Consider the following 15,409-nt stretch of genomic DNA (forward strand, 5'->3'; position numbering starts at 1 on the left):
GAGGGGGGAGGGCTTGGGAAGAAGAAAAGGAACAGAGCGGAAAGTCAGAGGGGAAGGATTCAGACATTCCCTTGTCTGATTCTACATCCCATCCAGACTAAAGGAGCTCAGGAGTCCAACACTCTGTGCCTACCTGAGGGGTCTTACAATGTCCTTCAAACCGGGGGCTTCCAGGGGCAGGGCAGAGTCTCCCCTTCCTACAGAGTCAGAGGAGTGATACACATGGGCTGGGGTAGGGGGGTTTCAGAAGGGTGCCAGTTGCAGGGGCTCTGCCTGCAAAAGCAGAGTGCCAGTCCCACTGGACCCCCTTCCCTTGCTGCAGATGCCAGCCAGGAGCACAGTTGCCAGGATATAGAAGCATGTCCCTGGCGGGGAAAGGGTTAGTATTTGGTCAAGGGACCCAGATGTTGGTTCCCAGTATAGCTCTGCCTATAGCTATGTCCTAGGGGAAGGCAGGGGTTAATTTGCAAGGTCTTAGATTTGTTTTTCCAAATGACTCTCATCAGGGGAGCCCTAGAGAGGCCAAGGCATGATGGGAAGAGGGCGCCTGAGAGAACCCCCCATCTGCCTCACAGAGCCTGATTGGCCTTTGTGGGGGGGATAGAAGTGTTTTCTCATTCTCTGCCTCTCTTTTATGTGTCTGTGTACCTGCCTGGATACACACACACACACACACACACACACACACACACACACACACACACATATACAGCTTGCTGGGTAGAGTCTAGCTTAGGACAATTCAGGACAATAGGAGAGCCAGGCTTACCTTCTTCCTCCATGTCCTCCCAACACTGGGAGGAATGGACCTGGATAGTATAATGTGGCAGTGTGCAGTGTGTGTGTGTGTGTTGTGTGTTGTGTGTGTATGATGTTGCTAGAGGGCCAGGTGGGAAAGGAGAGAGCAAAAGCTGAAAAGGTTAGACCTGAAAGTCATCCTGAAGGATTCAGACTTGCATCTTCTTAAGGAGAACCCTGCAAGGGCTCCTTAGGAGCAAATGTAGCAAGGCATCCATCCCCCATAGGGAAGTTATCCTAAAGTCTTGGGGCACCTTAGGTCTTAAGGAAGTTAGACACATCTGAGTCCCTTAGGGGAGTGGATTTAGGATCCAGCTGTCCATGGCCCACAGTTCCTGAGTACCTAGTAGGTCTGGCTCTTCATTGGACACTATGAGGGATGAAAAGCTGACTCAGAGGGGCTCTGCCCTCCTTGGAAGGGGTGATGAAGATGTACACACCAGTGCTGGGGACAAAGCCAGAGAGAGGTGTTCTTGCAACCAGTGCTGCTGAACTAAGTTCACTTGCACTGCACCCAAAGGGGAAGTTATTCAGTACTAGAAGGTTAGGGAGGAGAGGTTTGCACAAAAGCTCAGTACCTACTGAGGCTGGACAAATGAGTGAGGACTACCCCCCCCAAAAAAAAAAACCTGAGGGACTGAAATGTGAGCCTCTGGCAATGGGGCGCCACAGTTTCCCTCTGAGAGTAAACAAATGCAGAGACCAGCCAGCTAGCTCCCTTGGCCAAGTAGTGTGCCTGAATCTCAGTGCTCACTGCTGTGTGCCAGGCATTATACCAGACACTAGCATACAGCATTCTACAAAGACTGCTGCCCTATGACACTTACAATAAACAAAATCAAATTATATCCTAGCTAGTATTAGGAGTTCTGAGGAAAATTAAGTAGGTGGGGGAGTAGGTCATGTCATAGCTTTAAACAAAATGGTAAGAGAAAGCCTCTGAAATGTGTCTTAAGGAGATGGGGGTGGAGGAAGGGGAAAGACTTCTAGCCAGAGGGAAAAGAAGGCACAAATGACCCCGAGCCAAGAATTAGGCTGGCTTGTTTGAGGGCCAGTGAAGAGGTCAAAGTGGCTGAAGAATGAAAGAAAAGGGACAAAAATCAGAGCAGTAGCTGGACATCAGTGGCTCACACCTGCAATACTAGCTACTCAGGAGGCTGAGATCCGAGGATCTTGGTTTGAAGCCAACCTCTATCTTTATTTATCTACCTCTATCAGACAAAAGAGAAAAAATCCAGAAGTGGATGTGTAGCTCAAGTGGTAGAGCTCCAGCCTTGAGTGAAAAAGCTAAGCCAAAGTATCAAACTCTGAGTCCAACCCCCACACATGTGGCACACACGAAAACTCAGATTACAGGGTCCAAATTGCACAGGACCTCCTAGTCTATAATAAAGGCTGATCCCCCACATTAGTGGCCTAATGCCAAGTGCCTCTGCTTCCCCAAAGCTGACAGGACACGATGGGGCCAGCACTTGACCTGGGTTGTACTTACTCACTGATGCATGCCACTTGTACCTACAGTGTGCCCCAGCCTGGACATCCGCTCAGAAGTGGCAGAGCTGAAGCGGCTGGAGAGCTGCAGCGTGGTGGAGGGCCACCTGCAGATCCTGCTCATGTTCACGGCCACAGGGGAGGACTTCCGAGGCCTCAGCTTCCCGCGCCTCACTCAGGTCACTGACTACCTGCTGCTCTTCCGTGTCTATGGCTTGGAGAGCCTGCGTGACCTCTTCCCCAACCTAGCAGTGATCCGAGGTGCACGCCTCTTCCTGGGCTACGCGCTGGTCATCTACGAAATGCCACACCTGCGAGACGTGGGACTGCCGGCTCTGGGGGCTGTGCTGTGTGGCGCTGTGCGGGTGGAGAAGAACCAGGAGCTTTGCCACCTCTCCACCATTGACTGGGGTCTGCTGCAGCCTGCCCCAGGCGCCAACCACATTGTGGGCAACAAGCTGGATGAGGAGTGTGCTGATGTGTGCCCTGGTGTACTGGGTGCAGCTGGAGAGCCTTGTGTCAGGACCACCTTCAATGGGCACACTGACTACAGGTGCTGGACCTCCAGCCACTGCCAGAGAGGTGGGCGCTGGTATAGAACATAACTGGGGGCCAGAAGGAGGCAGGCAAAGTAAGGCTGAGTGGCCTCATGATAGGGTAACAATTTGTGGGTTGTTTGTTTGGTTTTTGTTGGTCATGGGTCTTGAACTCAGGGCCTGCGCACTATTCCTAGGTTGTTTTTGTTTTTGTGCATGTGGTTTTTTTTTTTCTCTACCATTTTGAGTCAAAGCTCCACTTCTGATTTTCTGGTGGTTAGATGGAGATAAGAGTCTCATGGACTTTCTTACCCAGGGCTGGCTTTAAACTAGGATCCTCAGATCTCAGCCTCCTGAGTAACTAGGATTACGGGTGTAAGCACCTGGCCTAGTCACTGATTTTTTAAATTTTCATTCATTCTATGAGGCAGGTACTGATGTTTTTCCCATTTCACAGAAAAAGAAACTGGGGCTCAGAAAAGTTAAATAATTATTATAGTATATGGCAGCCAAGGAGTAACCAGAAGACAGCACCAGCTAATCATAGAATAGGTAAAGGTCAGGTAAAAGTGAGCATGGGAAGACAGTAGGCACAAGTGGACACAAGAAAATGGAAGAAACAGTTTGGGACAGTGAGTACTTAGCCACTTAGATGGCCTGGGTTCAAGTCTCAGCTCTGCCGCTTACTGTTTACTTGACATATCTGTGCCTCATTTTCCTATTCTGTAAATGATCACAGAGTCATTATAGGAAGTGACCTGGAACATGGTAGGGTTTCTGTGTTTTCACTTAAAGCAACTTCGTCATAGGCAAACCCAGGGTAACGCAGAGGTGGGCACCAAGGTCAAAAAAGAACTGGACAGCTGAGCGCCTGTGGCTCATACCTAACTATTCAGGAAGCTGAGATCTGAGGATCACGGTTCAAAGCCAGCCCGGGCAGCAAAGTCTGTGAGATTCTTAACCACCAGAAAACCAGAAGTGGTGCTGTGGCTCAAGTGGTAGAGTGCTAGCCTTGAGCTGAAGAGCTGAGGAACAGTGCTCAGGTCCAGAGTTCAAGCCTCCAACCGAAAAAAGAAAAAAAGAAAAAGAAAAGAAAAGAAAAAAAGAAAAGGACAAGTGAGGAGGAACAGATATATGACATAGAAGCTTCTTTAGGAAGGAAGACGTGGAAACAGAAGGGAGTAAGGGGAACAAGGGAGGACAGGAAAATCTTTCAGAAGGTAGGAGCAGATCTAGGAATCTTTTCCACAGGCCTCTCTCCCAGAAGTCAGCTCCTGTCACCCTCAACAGCTTTCATGCCAGGCAGGAGAGTAACTGGATCCCCACTGTATCTGTGGGGCCCACCTCCCTGGCACTGTCCTGTTGGCTGTAAACACAGCTGTGGCAGGTTCTCTCAGACCTCTGGTGTACAGTGTCAACAGGCTCTGGCTGACACCTATTGCACACATAGCTTCTGCAGATATCCAGCTGCCCTGGCAATACTCACTCACTGCTGCTGGGGTTTCTTCCTGCCAGGCCAGGGAGTTGAAGGAGGCACTTTTCAGGGGCATAGGTAAACTGACCAGGAATGGCCCTGCCTCTACCTGCTCCCAGGTCCACTTTGCCCTGGGCCTAGATGCTCAGGGAAGGCCAGCTGACTCACCCTGGCACTATGCCTAGACAGGACAGCAGGCTGGAAAGCAGCAACCCTGATGGGCAAGGTCACTGGTCAGACACCCCCAGCTAGGCACTGTGGGAGGTGGAGCTACAGAAAGGAGTCACAGTCCTTGCCCTCAAGAGCCCCCTTTCAGAGGTAAATAGAGTGGGCAGCCACTGACATCTCAGTGGGTGAGATCTGGCTGCACATTGTGTGTCCCATGAGGGACACTGGGACCAGGATCTGGGAACACATACGAATTTAACACATGGGGCTGGGAAGGTGGCTCAGTGGTAGAGTGCTTGCCTTGCATGCCTGAGGCCCTGGGTTTGATTCCCCAGCACCACATAAGCAGAAAAGAAAAAAAGCCGGAAGTGGCGCTATGGCTCAAATGGTAGAGCGCTAGCCTTGAGCTGAAGAGCTGAGGGACAGCGCTCAGTCCCAGAGTTTAGGCCCCACTACTGGACCCAAAAAAAAGAATCTAACACAGCCCTCTGCCCACAGTGTGTCCCTGCCCCCAGGGGCTGGCCTGCACAACGGGGGGTGAGTGCTGCCATACCGAATGTCTTGGAGGCTGTAGTCGGCCAGACGACCCTCGTGCCTGCGTAGCCTGCCGCCACCTCTACTTCCAGGGCTCTTGCCATGGGGCCTGCCCTCCAGGCACCTACCAGTATGAGTCCTGGCGCTGTGTTACAGCAGAGCACTGTGCCAGCCTGCGCGCTTTGCCCAGCCGTGCATCCACTTTTGGCATCCACCAGGGTAGCTGCCTGGCCCAGTGCCCCCCAGGATTCACCCGTAATGGTAGCAGGTGAGCAGAGGGTGGGGAAACACCCTTGGGGTAGAGGGGAGGACTGAAGACACCCACACAAGTCCAAAGCTCATGCTATCTGCTTGCCCTCTGCTAGCATATTCTGCCATAAGTGTGAGGGGCTATGCCCCAAAGAGTGCAAGGTGGGCACCAAGACCATCGACTCCATCCAGGCAGCACAGGACCTGGTGGGCTGCACCCACGTGGAGGGGAGCCTCATCCTCAACCTGCGCCAAGGCTGTCAGTACCCACTCCAGAGCCCCTACCCTCTCCTTGGCCACACTCTCCATCCCTTGCCTGATGGGCTGAATTACCACTACATCTCACCCTAAATTCCATCCCTGAGTTCCATCTTCCCCGCCTGCCCACCACCCCAGGCCCCTACCCTGAGAACCTATCATGATTCCTGTCTTCCTCATCTTCAGACAACCTGGAACTGGAGCTGCAACATAGCCTTGGCCTAGTAGAGACCATCACAGGCTTCCTCAAAATCAAGCACTCCTTTGCTCTTGTGTCTCTGGGCTTTTTCAAGAACCTCAAACTAATCCGGGGAGACACTATGGTGGATGGGTAAGAATCAGGCTTCTGACCAGCTCTTTTTCTCTAGCATCCCCTGAGAATGGGCTCTGGAACCATCTACTAGGTGTGTGACTGGACACAATACCTAACCTCTTGGTCCTTAGCTTTTTTTTTATCTGTAAAATAGGGCTAAGCTAACTCTGCTTCCTTCTTAGGATTGTTGTGAATGGCACTTAAGTCCTTACATGTAATGCATTTAAAACAATGCCTGGAACACTAGTGTATACGATTAAAGTCAAGGTCACGTACAAGTCTATGAGGATTGGCTGTAATTATTACCTGATCCTCTCAGATGCCCAGTGAGACTGGCTGGGCTTGACGCCCATCCTACCTACCCCCTACCGGTCAAGGCCTACCATAATGTAGGTATATTTTTCAAAATAAAATGACTGTTTTAAATTGCCATCAGTCAGGTAGTTTCCTGTGTGGCTTCTCCTGTCTCCTTGCACATTGTTATGTCCTCCTAGTTGACAAGAATGTGTCATCCTCCTTATGTCCCCTAGGCCAGCACAGAGATTGGCACATAGCAGGAGGTTAGAGTTATAGCAAGATGATAGAAAGAAGGAGGTGTTGACACCATTTCACTGATGGGGACACCAGAGAAGTTGGGTGACTTATTGGACATCATACTCCTGATCAGTAGACAGGGAGAGGGTATCTGAGTCCCCCACTCCTGTGTGCTGGACGTGAGTGATCTGCACAGTGGCCAGCACAGCCCCTCCAAGAGGAGCCCCACTGTGCAAAGCATAGCCCCCTGGCCTCCCCCAGGAACTATACCCTGTACGTGCTGGACAACCAGAACCTACAACAGCTGGGGTCCTGGGTGACCTCGGGGCTCACCATTCCTATGGGCAAGATCTACTTCGCCTTCAATCCACATCTCTGCTTGGAACATATTTACCGACTGGAAGAGGTGACTGGGACTCGAGGCCGGCAAAACAAGGCTGAGATCAACCCCCGCACTAATGGAGACCGCGCTGCCTGTAAGGCTCAAAACCCCAACCTCAGAGCAAGCAAGCACATCTGGCTCATCTGGGTGCTCACAGATACATTCACACATAGCAAAACATGCCAGACCCATGTACCCAGGGGAGGGGACACTTGAAGAAGATAGCTTCTTCAGAAGTGGATTTGGGCACAGGAAGCTACAGGCTCAAGGTGGGAACATAAGCACGTGACGTGGAAGCAGCTGTTCACCCACTTGTCCCATTCAGGCCAGACTCGGACCCTTCGCTTTGTGTTCAACATGACGGAGGCTGATCGCATCCTGCTGCGCTGGGAGCGCTATGAGCCACTGGAGGCCCGTGACCTGCTCAGCTTCATCGTGTACTACAAGGAGTCGTGAGTAGCAGGGGCAGGGCTGAGACAGGCAAGGGGCACTATCATCAGCTCAGAACCAAAAAAGGAAGAACCCAAATTCTTCAAGACTCAGGTAGGGTAAAGGCAGAGCCAGGAAGCTAGGACTCCTAAATAGCACAGGGTTTCAGGGCCTATGTCTGGCTCCCTTCACTTTTTTTTTTTTGGCTTCTTCATGCCTCAGTTTCCCCTTACCAAATGAAATGAAGAGGACAGTCAGAGCTTGTAAAAGCCCAGGAGAGCATTCTTCTGGGAAGGCTTGGCTAATTAAAACTTCAATTCACTATGTTTTTTTTTTTTATGTTGCATATGAATTGCACTTTAATCAATTCACTATGTTAATGTTCTATACTGACCACATGCTCCTGCCCAGTGGTGGTTTGGGGAGTGCCCACTAATTTGGCCAGTTTTATGAGCAGCTCTGCCAGCATTTCATTAAAGCCAAAGGAAGAGACGGAGCAGGGATCACAAGGAACAGCTGCTAGTCTTTGGAGAGAGGGAACTGGCCCTAGCAAGAGGGATAGTGACTATACCACAAGAAGGACTTCTCCAGATGCATGCATGGCTAGGAATCCAAGAGATTTTCTTTTATGGGTGAGAAATGGATTTTGGATGACAGGCTGGGAAGGCAGAAGTGTCAACGGTAGACAGAAGATCGGGAGGACTTCCTGTGAGCTCAACTTGAGAAGTCTTAGGTGACCCCTAGCTCAAGAACAGGGAGGAGGGAAGAAGGAAGTCAACGATGTAGAGCCTACTCAGCCTAGGCTCACCCAGGACTCAGTGGTAGGAAAAAGTATAGCATAGGGAGCTTGTCAAGTTTGTTAAATACATACTCCCCTATAGCTTCTGATGGTTAGCCCTAAGTAGGGTCCCTAAACTTGACCTGCTAAAAGCTCTCAGCCTGCCTCATCTCTCAGATGCCAAATGTTGAGAACCTGTTTTAAGGGTTACTAAGATTTAACAATTAGTACCCATTCAGTATTGTCCCATCCCTGCTCCTGGATTATCCTGCTTCTGGGTCCCAGCAAAGTTCTACAAATCTGGCCTGACCTTAAGTTCACTATCACCAGCCCCAATGACATCCCTCAAGTTCTGTGCCTGGCTCAAGATGAATTCCACCCCTTCTGCCTCCCTCCAAAGAAACTGATATCATCTGTGTTATGCTTCATAGTCTTCCCACAGTCCACCTTGATGTGGGCTCCACTATCATCCTGCCCAGCAACCAGCTCTCCACCACTTAAAGCCTGCTCTTACCTTGGTTCCCACAGCCAGCACAGGTTGCCACAGTTCATATCCTCAAGGCAGTGGGTCCTGGCTTTGGGTAATTGGGACTTGTTTGAGATTTGTTGAAAGCTAGGAATCCCCTCTCCAGAAAAACACACATGCACAGAACCAAGCCTATAGTCTGAGAGGCTCATAGGCCTACCAAACCTATGGATGGGCCTAAGTTAGCACTACATTACCCTTGAGAAGAGAATGGTCTCTTGGTTCTTCCTCCATGAGATCACACTTGAGATGATTAGAATAGCCTTATAACTTGTTATCCCTAGAAAGGGGACTCTTTCACAGCCACTTCCTAGTTTTATTTCTACATACTTTTTCTGTTCACCAAGTCTAAAACTCAATATTTCCTACTAAGGAAGAGGAGATTTTCATCACAAATTTGGCCAGCAGTAGATATCATAGGGCCTACCGGATCTGCTATTAGCCGAAATTACTGTTTTCCCCTCATGGATAGTAGAAGACGAATGGCAACAACAGTCTAAAAAGGTCAGAGAGACAGGAGATGCTAACGATGGGGCTGAGCCACTCCTCAGCTCTGGCCATGGGGTCTTCAGTCCATTCCAGAATGCCACTGAGCATGTTGGTCCAGATGCCTGTGGAACACAGAGCTGGAACCTACTAGATGTTGAGCTGCCCTTAAGCCGCACTCAAGAACCAGGGGTGACATTAGCCCCCCTCAAACCCTGGACACAGTATGCAGTGTTTGTGCGGGCCATCACACTGACCACTGCTGAGGACAGCCCCCACCAAGGAGCCCAGAGTCCCATTGTCTACCTCCGAACCCTACCTGCAGGTAGGCTGAAGCATTTGAAGGGGGGTCACATTTAGATTCCTGGATCCTAATAAGAAGGGGGAACTCAGAAACAGAAGCTGGGGCTCTAAATACCTGGCTTAGAGGCTGGGAGGTCAGATATTTAAGTCCTAGAGAGAATGGGGTAGGAGGTATGCATTGGCCTAGGGTGGGTGAGGGTAAGGACATAATACTGAGTTCTAAGGAGGGAAGGTTGAAGGTCACCTATTCCTCAGAAGGGGGTGGGGAGGGTTGACCCACATAGAGAGGGGCTTCTTATCAAATCGTGTTTATGAAGCCCCTGAGTTGTACCCTGCTCACACCCACAGCCCCCACCGTGCCCCAAGAAGTCATCTCCACGTCCAACTCTTCCTCCCATCTCCTGGTGCGCTGGAAGCCACCGAACCAGCGCAACGGAAACCTCACCTACTACCTGGTGCTGTGGCAGCGGCTGGCTGAGGATGGTGACCTCTACCTCAATGACTACTGCCACCGTGGTGCGCGGGAGGGAACCCCAGACCGGAGAGACTGGTGATGCCAGGCCAGAGTCGGGGGAGTCGGGGCGAGGGGAGGGAGGTAGAACACGTCTCTGCTTTCGTCCAGGTTTGCGTCTGCCCACCAGCAACCACGACCCTCGCTTCGATCGCGAAGATGGAGTACTGGAAGAAGAGACTGAGCCTGGCTGCTGCCCTTGTCAACACTCGCCTCCTAGGCAGGTCCTGCCCCAGCTGGAGGCGCAAGAGGCCTCATTCCAGAAGAAGTTCGAAAACTTTCTACACAATGCCATCACCATTCCCAAGTGCGACCTGGCGTGCCCGAGGGAGTGGGCGGGGCCTGGGAGGGACCGGTGCCGGAAGGTGGCTTTCTGGGCGTGGCCTTTGCCTGTGGGCGTGACCTTGCTTGTGGGCGAGGCCTTGTCCTATGGGCGGGGCCTTGTTGGTGGGCGGGGCCTTGCTGGGATGGGTTTGGACTTAGGACGCGCTGTGCAGAGCACCAGGTGCTTTTCTAGTCAGGCCTGATAGGGACCCCCCCTGGCCTCCCCAGATCCCCATGGAAGGTGACATCCATCAACAAAAACCCCCAAAGGTGAGCCCTGATGGGACCAGGCACTGAGGGGCGGAGACCCGGGATGGCTCCAGACCCATGGCTCTGACTTATGCCTTACATAGGGACTCAGCGCGGTACCGCCGGGCCTCTGAGCCCCTCAGACTAGGGAGCAACAGCTCGGACTTCGAAATCCAAGAGGACAAAGTTCCCAGGGAGCGAGCGGTGCTGAGTGACTTGCGCCACTTCACGGAGTATCGGATCGACATCCACGCCTGCAACCACGCGGCGCACACCGTGGGCTGCAGCGCGGCCACCTTCGTCTTTGCACGCACGATGCCCCTCAGTGAGTGTCTCAGACACGCTTTCTATCCCCACCACTGACTCAAAGCCCTTGGCCCAATCAAAGCACACCTGCCAGTTCCCATAATCCCACAGCCTTAGAAACTTCGCAGTTGAGAGAAAGAGAGAGAGAGAGAGAGCCTGGTTGCTGGATGTCCCCTTCTGCAGGAGAGGCCGATGATATACCAGGGAAGGTAGCCTGGAAAGCTGCCAGCAAGAACAGTGTCCTCTTGCGATGGATTGAGCCTCGGGACCCCAATGGACTCATCCTCAAGTACGAAATCAAGTACCGCCGCCTGGGAGAGGTAAGTACCCCCGGACGCCTATCCCAGCCCTCATTTTGTGCCTCCATCCTCATCCCAGTCAATTGTTCTGTGCTACCGTCAGGAGGCCACAGTACTGTGTGTGTCCCGACTTCGATATGCCAAAGTTGGCGGGGTCCAACTGGCTCTGCTGCCCCCGGGAAACTACTCTGCTCGAGTTCGGGCCACCTCACTGGCTGGCAATGGCTCCTGGACAGAGAGCATCGCCTTCTACATCCCTGGCCCAGGTATAGACTTGCAAGTTGGAATGGCCCCACCCAATTCCCCAGCCTTCCATAGGCTCCTTCACCCCAGTCCTGCACCATTCTCATCTCCCAGTGTTTGAAAAGAAGCAGTCCCTACTCTCTGCCTTTTCCATCTTTGACCCTACCCTCTGCTTCTCTCTGGCCACCAGAGGAGGAAGATTCTGGGGGTCTGCATGTTCTGCTCACTGTCACCCCCGTGGGACTCATGCTGCTCATCATTCTTGCTGCCCTTGGTTTCTTCTATGGCAAGAAGAGGTGATGATAAGTTCCTGGTTCCCACCGCTGCTCTGTCCCTGAGACCTCATCCTAGGGTCAGTGCAGTAAGAAGTAGGTCAGACAACAGAAAGGACTTTTTTAGAGGCAGAGATCTCTTAGCAAGCATGTCAACTAGCCTGCTTTGACTGGGGTTTTCCTTGGTTCCCACGTCTTGAGAAACCCCTCAGTCTGATTTGTTGGTCTCCATACTCTGAGCTCATCCTGACAGAGTGAAACTGGTCCTGTCAAAGCAAGGGGAGAGGCAGTGGAGACTTCCAAATGTATGCCAAGACACTTGGTATGAAATCCCCCTGCATAGGCTGGGAAGGTGGCTCAGTGGTAGAGCGCTTGCCTTGCATGCCTGAGGCCCTGGGTTCGATTCCTCAGCACCACATAAGCAAAAAGAAAAAAGCCGCAAGTGGTGCTGTGGCTCAAGTGGTAAAGCGCTAGCCTTGAGCCGAAGAGCTGAGGGACAGCGCCCAGGCCCAGAGTTCAGGCCCCAAGACTGGACCCAAAAAAAAAAAAAATCGTTGAAATCCCTCTGCAGCTGAATCTGAGGGGGAGAGAAAGAACCTTGGTTCACTGGGATCTAGTGATTAACCTAAGGGGCAGGAGTAGGACCAATTTAGCATGAGTGTGAAGGGGGGAGGGAGAGGGGAGGGAGACTGCTTGTGGCCTGGTTGCCACTTGTACTTCTGTATCTGCCTATTTGCAATCTGCCAGATCCAAGGACTAAAACCAAGAACAGCTTGAAAAGTTTTTAAGGCTCCTCAGGAGTCCCCCTGACCAGAGCTGGGGTTAGTTGGTAGCCCCTCTTGAGACAACCCTCTTTATTATCCTTTGGCATTGTCCACTCCTTCCGGAGGACCTTTCCAGTCTGACCCCTTGTCTTCCATTGCAGAAATGGCACCCTGTATACCTCTGTGAATCCGGAGTACTTCAGTGCCTCTGAGAGTAGGTCTGGAGGTGGGTGGACAGGTGGTACGGGAAGGGAGCCAAGAGCAGAGAAGGGGCAGACTTCCAACAGACCTTCTTGGAGAAGGGGGTCTTGGGGCCAGAGTGCTTCAGAAGAGGAGGCAAGAAGAGGATAGAGGCTTGAGAAAGAGTGCCATCCTTGCCTCTCGACCCCCACCCTCTCTAAGTGTATGTCCCTGATGAGTGGGAAGTGCCTCGAGAGCAGATCTCCATAATCCGAGAGCTGGGCCAAGGCTCTTTTGGGATGGTCTATGAGGGACTGGCACGAGGACTGGAGGCTGCAGAGGAAGCCACACCTGTGGCCCTGAAGACGGTGAATGAGCTGGCTAGCGCGCAGGAACGCATTGAGTTTCTCAAGGAAGCTTCCGTCATGAAAGCATTCAAGTGTCACCATGTGGTAAGGGAGGTCAAGGGCATTGTCAGGGTCATATTTAGGGTTAAAGGTCACATGGTAAGAAGGAAAGGGTAAGAGATCAGAGTATCATCAAGGTCAGCGTTGGAACTGTAGTTAGGATCTTAACTGGGGCAGAGGTCACATTAGTGTGAGAGTTGTTAAACAGGGTCGTGATGAGCTGAGATCAGTCATGGTTGAGGATCAATATTGAGTGTTCAGGATCATGATTGGAATTAAGGTCAGAGTTGGGTCAAGTTCACTACTGTAATAGCAGTATCTATGATCAAGGTTATAAATTAGGGTCAGGTTCATGATTAGGTCAGGATTAGGATTACAGTCAGGGCTACAGAAAGGGTCAAGGTGACTCTGGGTCATGTAATGGTGACAGGAAGTCAAGGTTTTAGCCAGGTAGGTCAAGGGGAAGTGGGTAGAACTACAACCAAAATCTCTGTCCACCCTAGGTACGTCTCCTGGGTGTGGTGTCTCAGGGACAGCCAACTCTGGTCATCATGGAGCTAATGACCCGTGGAGACCTCAAGAGCTATCTCCGATCTTTGAGGCCTGAGGCAGAGGTGGGAAGCAGGGAAATCATGGGCCAAGAAGCAGGGGAGTTGGAGAAGACTTGGAGACATTGAGGAAGGGAATCAGTCCTTGTGCCAGCACAACCTTTAGGCTCCTTCTTCACCAGTCTCCTCTCTTGGCTTCAGAACAACCCTGGGCTCCCACAGCCGGTCCTGGGAGATATGATGCAGATGGCTGGTGAGATTGCAGATGGTATGGCCTACCTTGCTGCCAACAAGTTTGTGCACCGAGACCTGGCAGCCCGCAACTGCATGGTGTCCCAGGACTTCACCGTCAAAATTGGGGGTATAGAGGGAAGCCTGAAGAGTAGAGAGCCTCCCCTAAGCTTGACATAGGAGATCTGAGCCTCGCCTGCAGATCTGTCCCTGATAGCCTGTGAGAACTTTGCCAAGTTCACCTCCCCTCTTACATTTTAGTCTCCCTGTCCAAGATCAGAGGGCTTTAGCTAGGATGACCTCCGAAGCCCTTTGAATTCTCACATTCCCGGATGCTTGGTGACTCTGGAGATAGAGAAGGTTGGGAGAGACATTCCTGTGGGGCAGGAAGTGGTGTGTGACTGCTCTTCCTCTTCCTTCCTCACTTTCTAGACTTTGGGATGACCCGGGATGTGTATGAGACAGACTATTACCGCAAGGGTGGGAAAGGGCTGCTGCCTGTGCGTTGGATGGCCCCCGAGTCTCTCAAAGATGGAATCTTCACCACACACTCGGATGTCTGGTGAGGCCTGATTGCAGCAGAGGGCTCCAGGGATTGAAGGTGACATCTAAGGAGGGACCTAAGACACTTCCCTCCCTCGGATGGAGGGTGAGGGCAGTACACTGAAGCCTAGCTGTCCCATGCATCCCCTAGGTCCTTTGGTGTGGTACTCTGGGAGATCGTGACCTTGGCTGAACAACCCTACCAGGGCTTGTCCAATGAGCAGGTGCTCAAGTTCGTCATGGATGGCGGTGTCCTGGAGGAGCTAGAGAGCTGCCCCCTTCAGCTGTGAGTCATCTTTGATGCCTCTCCTTCACCCTTGTCTTGCTCAAGCATACCCCTTAGATTCTGGCCTACCTCCTCTGATGTTTCAACCTCATTCACCTCCCGCTATAGACCCCTAAATCTAAATCACCACTATACTCCCCATTTATTCCACTCTGACCCTCCCAGGCATAATGCCCCATCATACATCACACACACACACACACACACACACACACACACACACGGACCCTTCCAGAGCAGGAGACAGGGTCTGAAGACTGGGGCTTCAGGACCCTCTGACACTGCCCTGCACACCCACCAGGCAGGAGCTGATGTGTCGCTGCTGGCAGCAGAGCCCACGCCTACGGCCTACCTTCATCCACATCCTAGACAGCATACAAGAAGAGCTGCAGCCCTCCTTCCGCCTCCTTTCCTTCTATCACAGCTCAGAGTGCAAGCGGGGCCACGCCTCCCTGTTGTCTACTGATGCAGAGCCCAATTCCCCCACCGCTCCAAAAGATGCTCCAGACTGCAGCCCTCAAAATGGGGGTCCAGGACACTGAAGATTCCCCCACCCCAGCCTATTGGCTTCTCATGGGCAAATAGACCCTGACCTTTATGACCATGAGATGTCCAGGCTTGTCCCATTCAAACAGGGCAGGAGTGGCCAAGAGTGGGACAGAGAGTAGGGGCTAGAAAGGGGAGGGGGCATCTGAGCAGATTCATACGAGGAAGTTCCTCAGAAGTCTGAGCTCATGAAAAGGCTGTACTCAGGGCCACATCAGTGGCATCCTTAGACTAGGCAGTCGTATCCTGCCTTCAGAGTGACAGACCTGCTCAGAGTAAGAGAAGGCTGTGCACCCTGGAGGCAGGATCAGGAGGCACACCGTCACTGAAGCTTTGGATCTCCTGGAGACATCTATAGCTGCCATATATTGGAAACTAGATGAGCAATCAGAGACAGGCCTGGAGCCCTCTCCACTCAAATGTGGATTGTCCACTGCACCA

The 15,409-nt window shown here is 52.0% G+C and overlaps 1 protein-coding gene across 1 annotated transcript in view; it reads left to right on the plus strand.

The window, feature by feature from the left end:
* The window catches only part of Insrr (insulin receptor-related receptor), a 15,957-nt gene extending 925 nt beyond the window's left edge, over positions 1-15,032 (plus strand). Inside the window, exons 2-22 of the mRNA XM_013030700.1 lie at positions 2,320-2,871; positions 4,966-5,269; positions 5,367-5,509; positions 5,695-5,839; positions 6,617-6,831; positions 7,063-7,189; positions 9,043-9,281; positions 9,608-9,775; positions 9,882-10,077; positions 10,323-10,364; positions 10,448-10,668; positions 10,833-10,969; positions 11,052-11,214; positions 11,382-11,487; positions 12,389-12,441; positions 12,630-12,859; positions 13,318-13,428; positions 13,564-13,723; positions 14,026-14,155; positions 14,288-14,422; positions 14,724-15,032. Coding sequence (XP_012886154.1) covers positions 2,320-2,871; positions 4,966-5,269; positions 5,367-5,509; positions 5,695-5,839; positions 6,617-6,831; positions 7,063-7,189; positions 9,043-9,281; positions 9,608-9,775; positions 9,882-10,077; positions 10,323-10,364; positions 10,448-10,668; positions 10,833-10,969; positions 11,052-11,214; positions 11,382-11,487; positions 12,389-12,441; positions 12,630-12,859; positions 13,318-13,428; positions 13,564-13,723; positions 14,026-14,155; positions 14,288-14,422; positions 14,724-14,964 — 3,818 coding nt within the window. The 3' untranslated portion in view covers positions 14,965-15,032. The remainder of the gene's footprint in view (positions 1-2,319; positions 2,872-4,965; positions 5,270-5,366; positions 5,510-5,694; positions 5,840-6,616; positions 6,832-7,062; positions 7,190-9,042; positions 9,282-9,607; positions 9,776-9,881; positions 10,078-10,322; positions 10,365-10,447; positions 10,669-10,832; positions 10,970-11,051; positions 11,215-11,381; positions 11,488-12,388; positions 12,442-12,629; positions 12,860-13,317; positions 13,429-13,563; positions 13,724-14,025; positions 14,156-14,287; positions 14,423-14,723) is intronic.
* Positions 15,033-15,409: the final 377 nt, after the last annotated feature.

This window comes from Dipodomys ordii, unplaced genomic scaffold, assembly GCF_000151885.1.
Source record: "Dipodomys ordii isolate 6190 unplaced genomic scaffold, Dord_2.0 Scaffold131, whole genome shotgun sequence".
Classification (NCBI taxonomy): Eukaryota; Metazoa; Chordata; class Mammalia; order Rodentia; family Heteromyidae; genus Dipodomys; species Dipodomys ordii.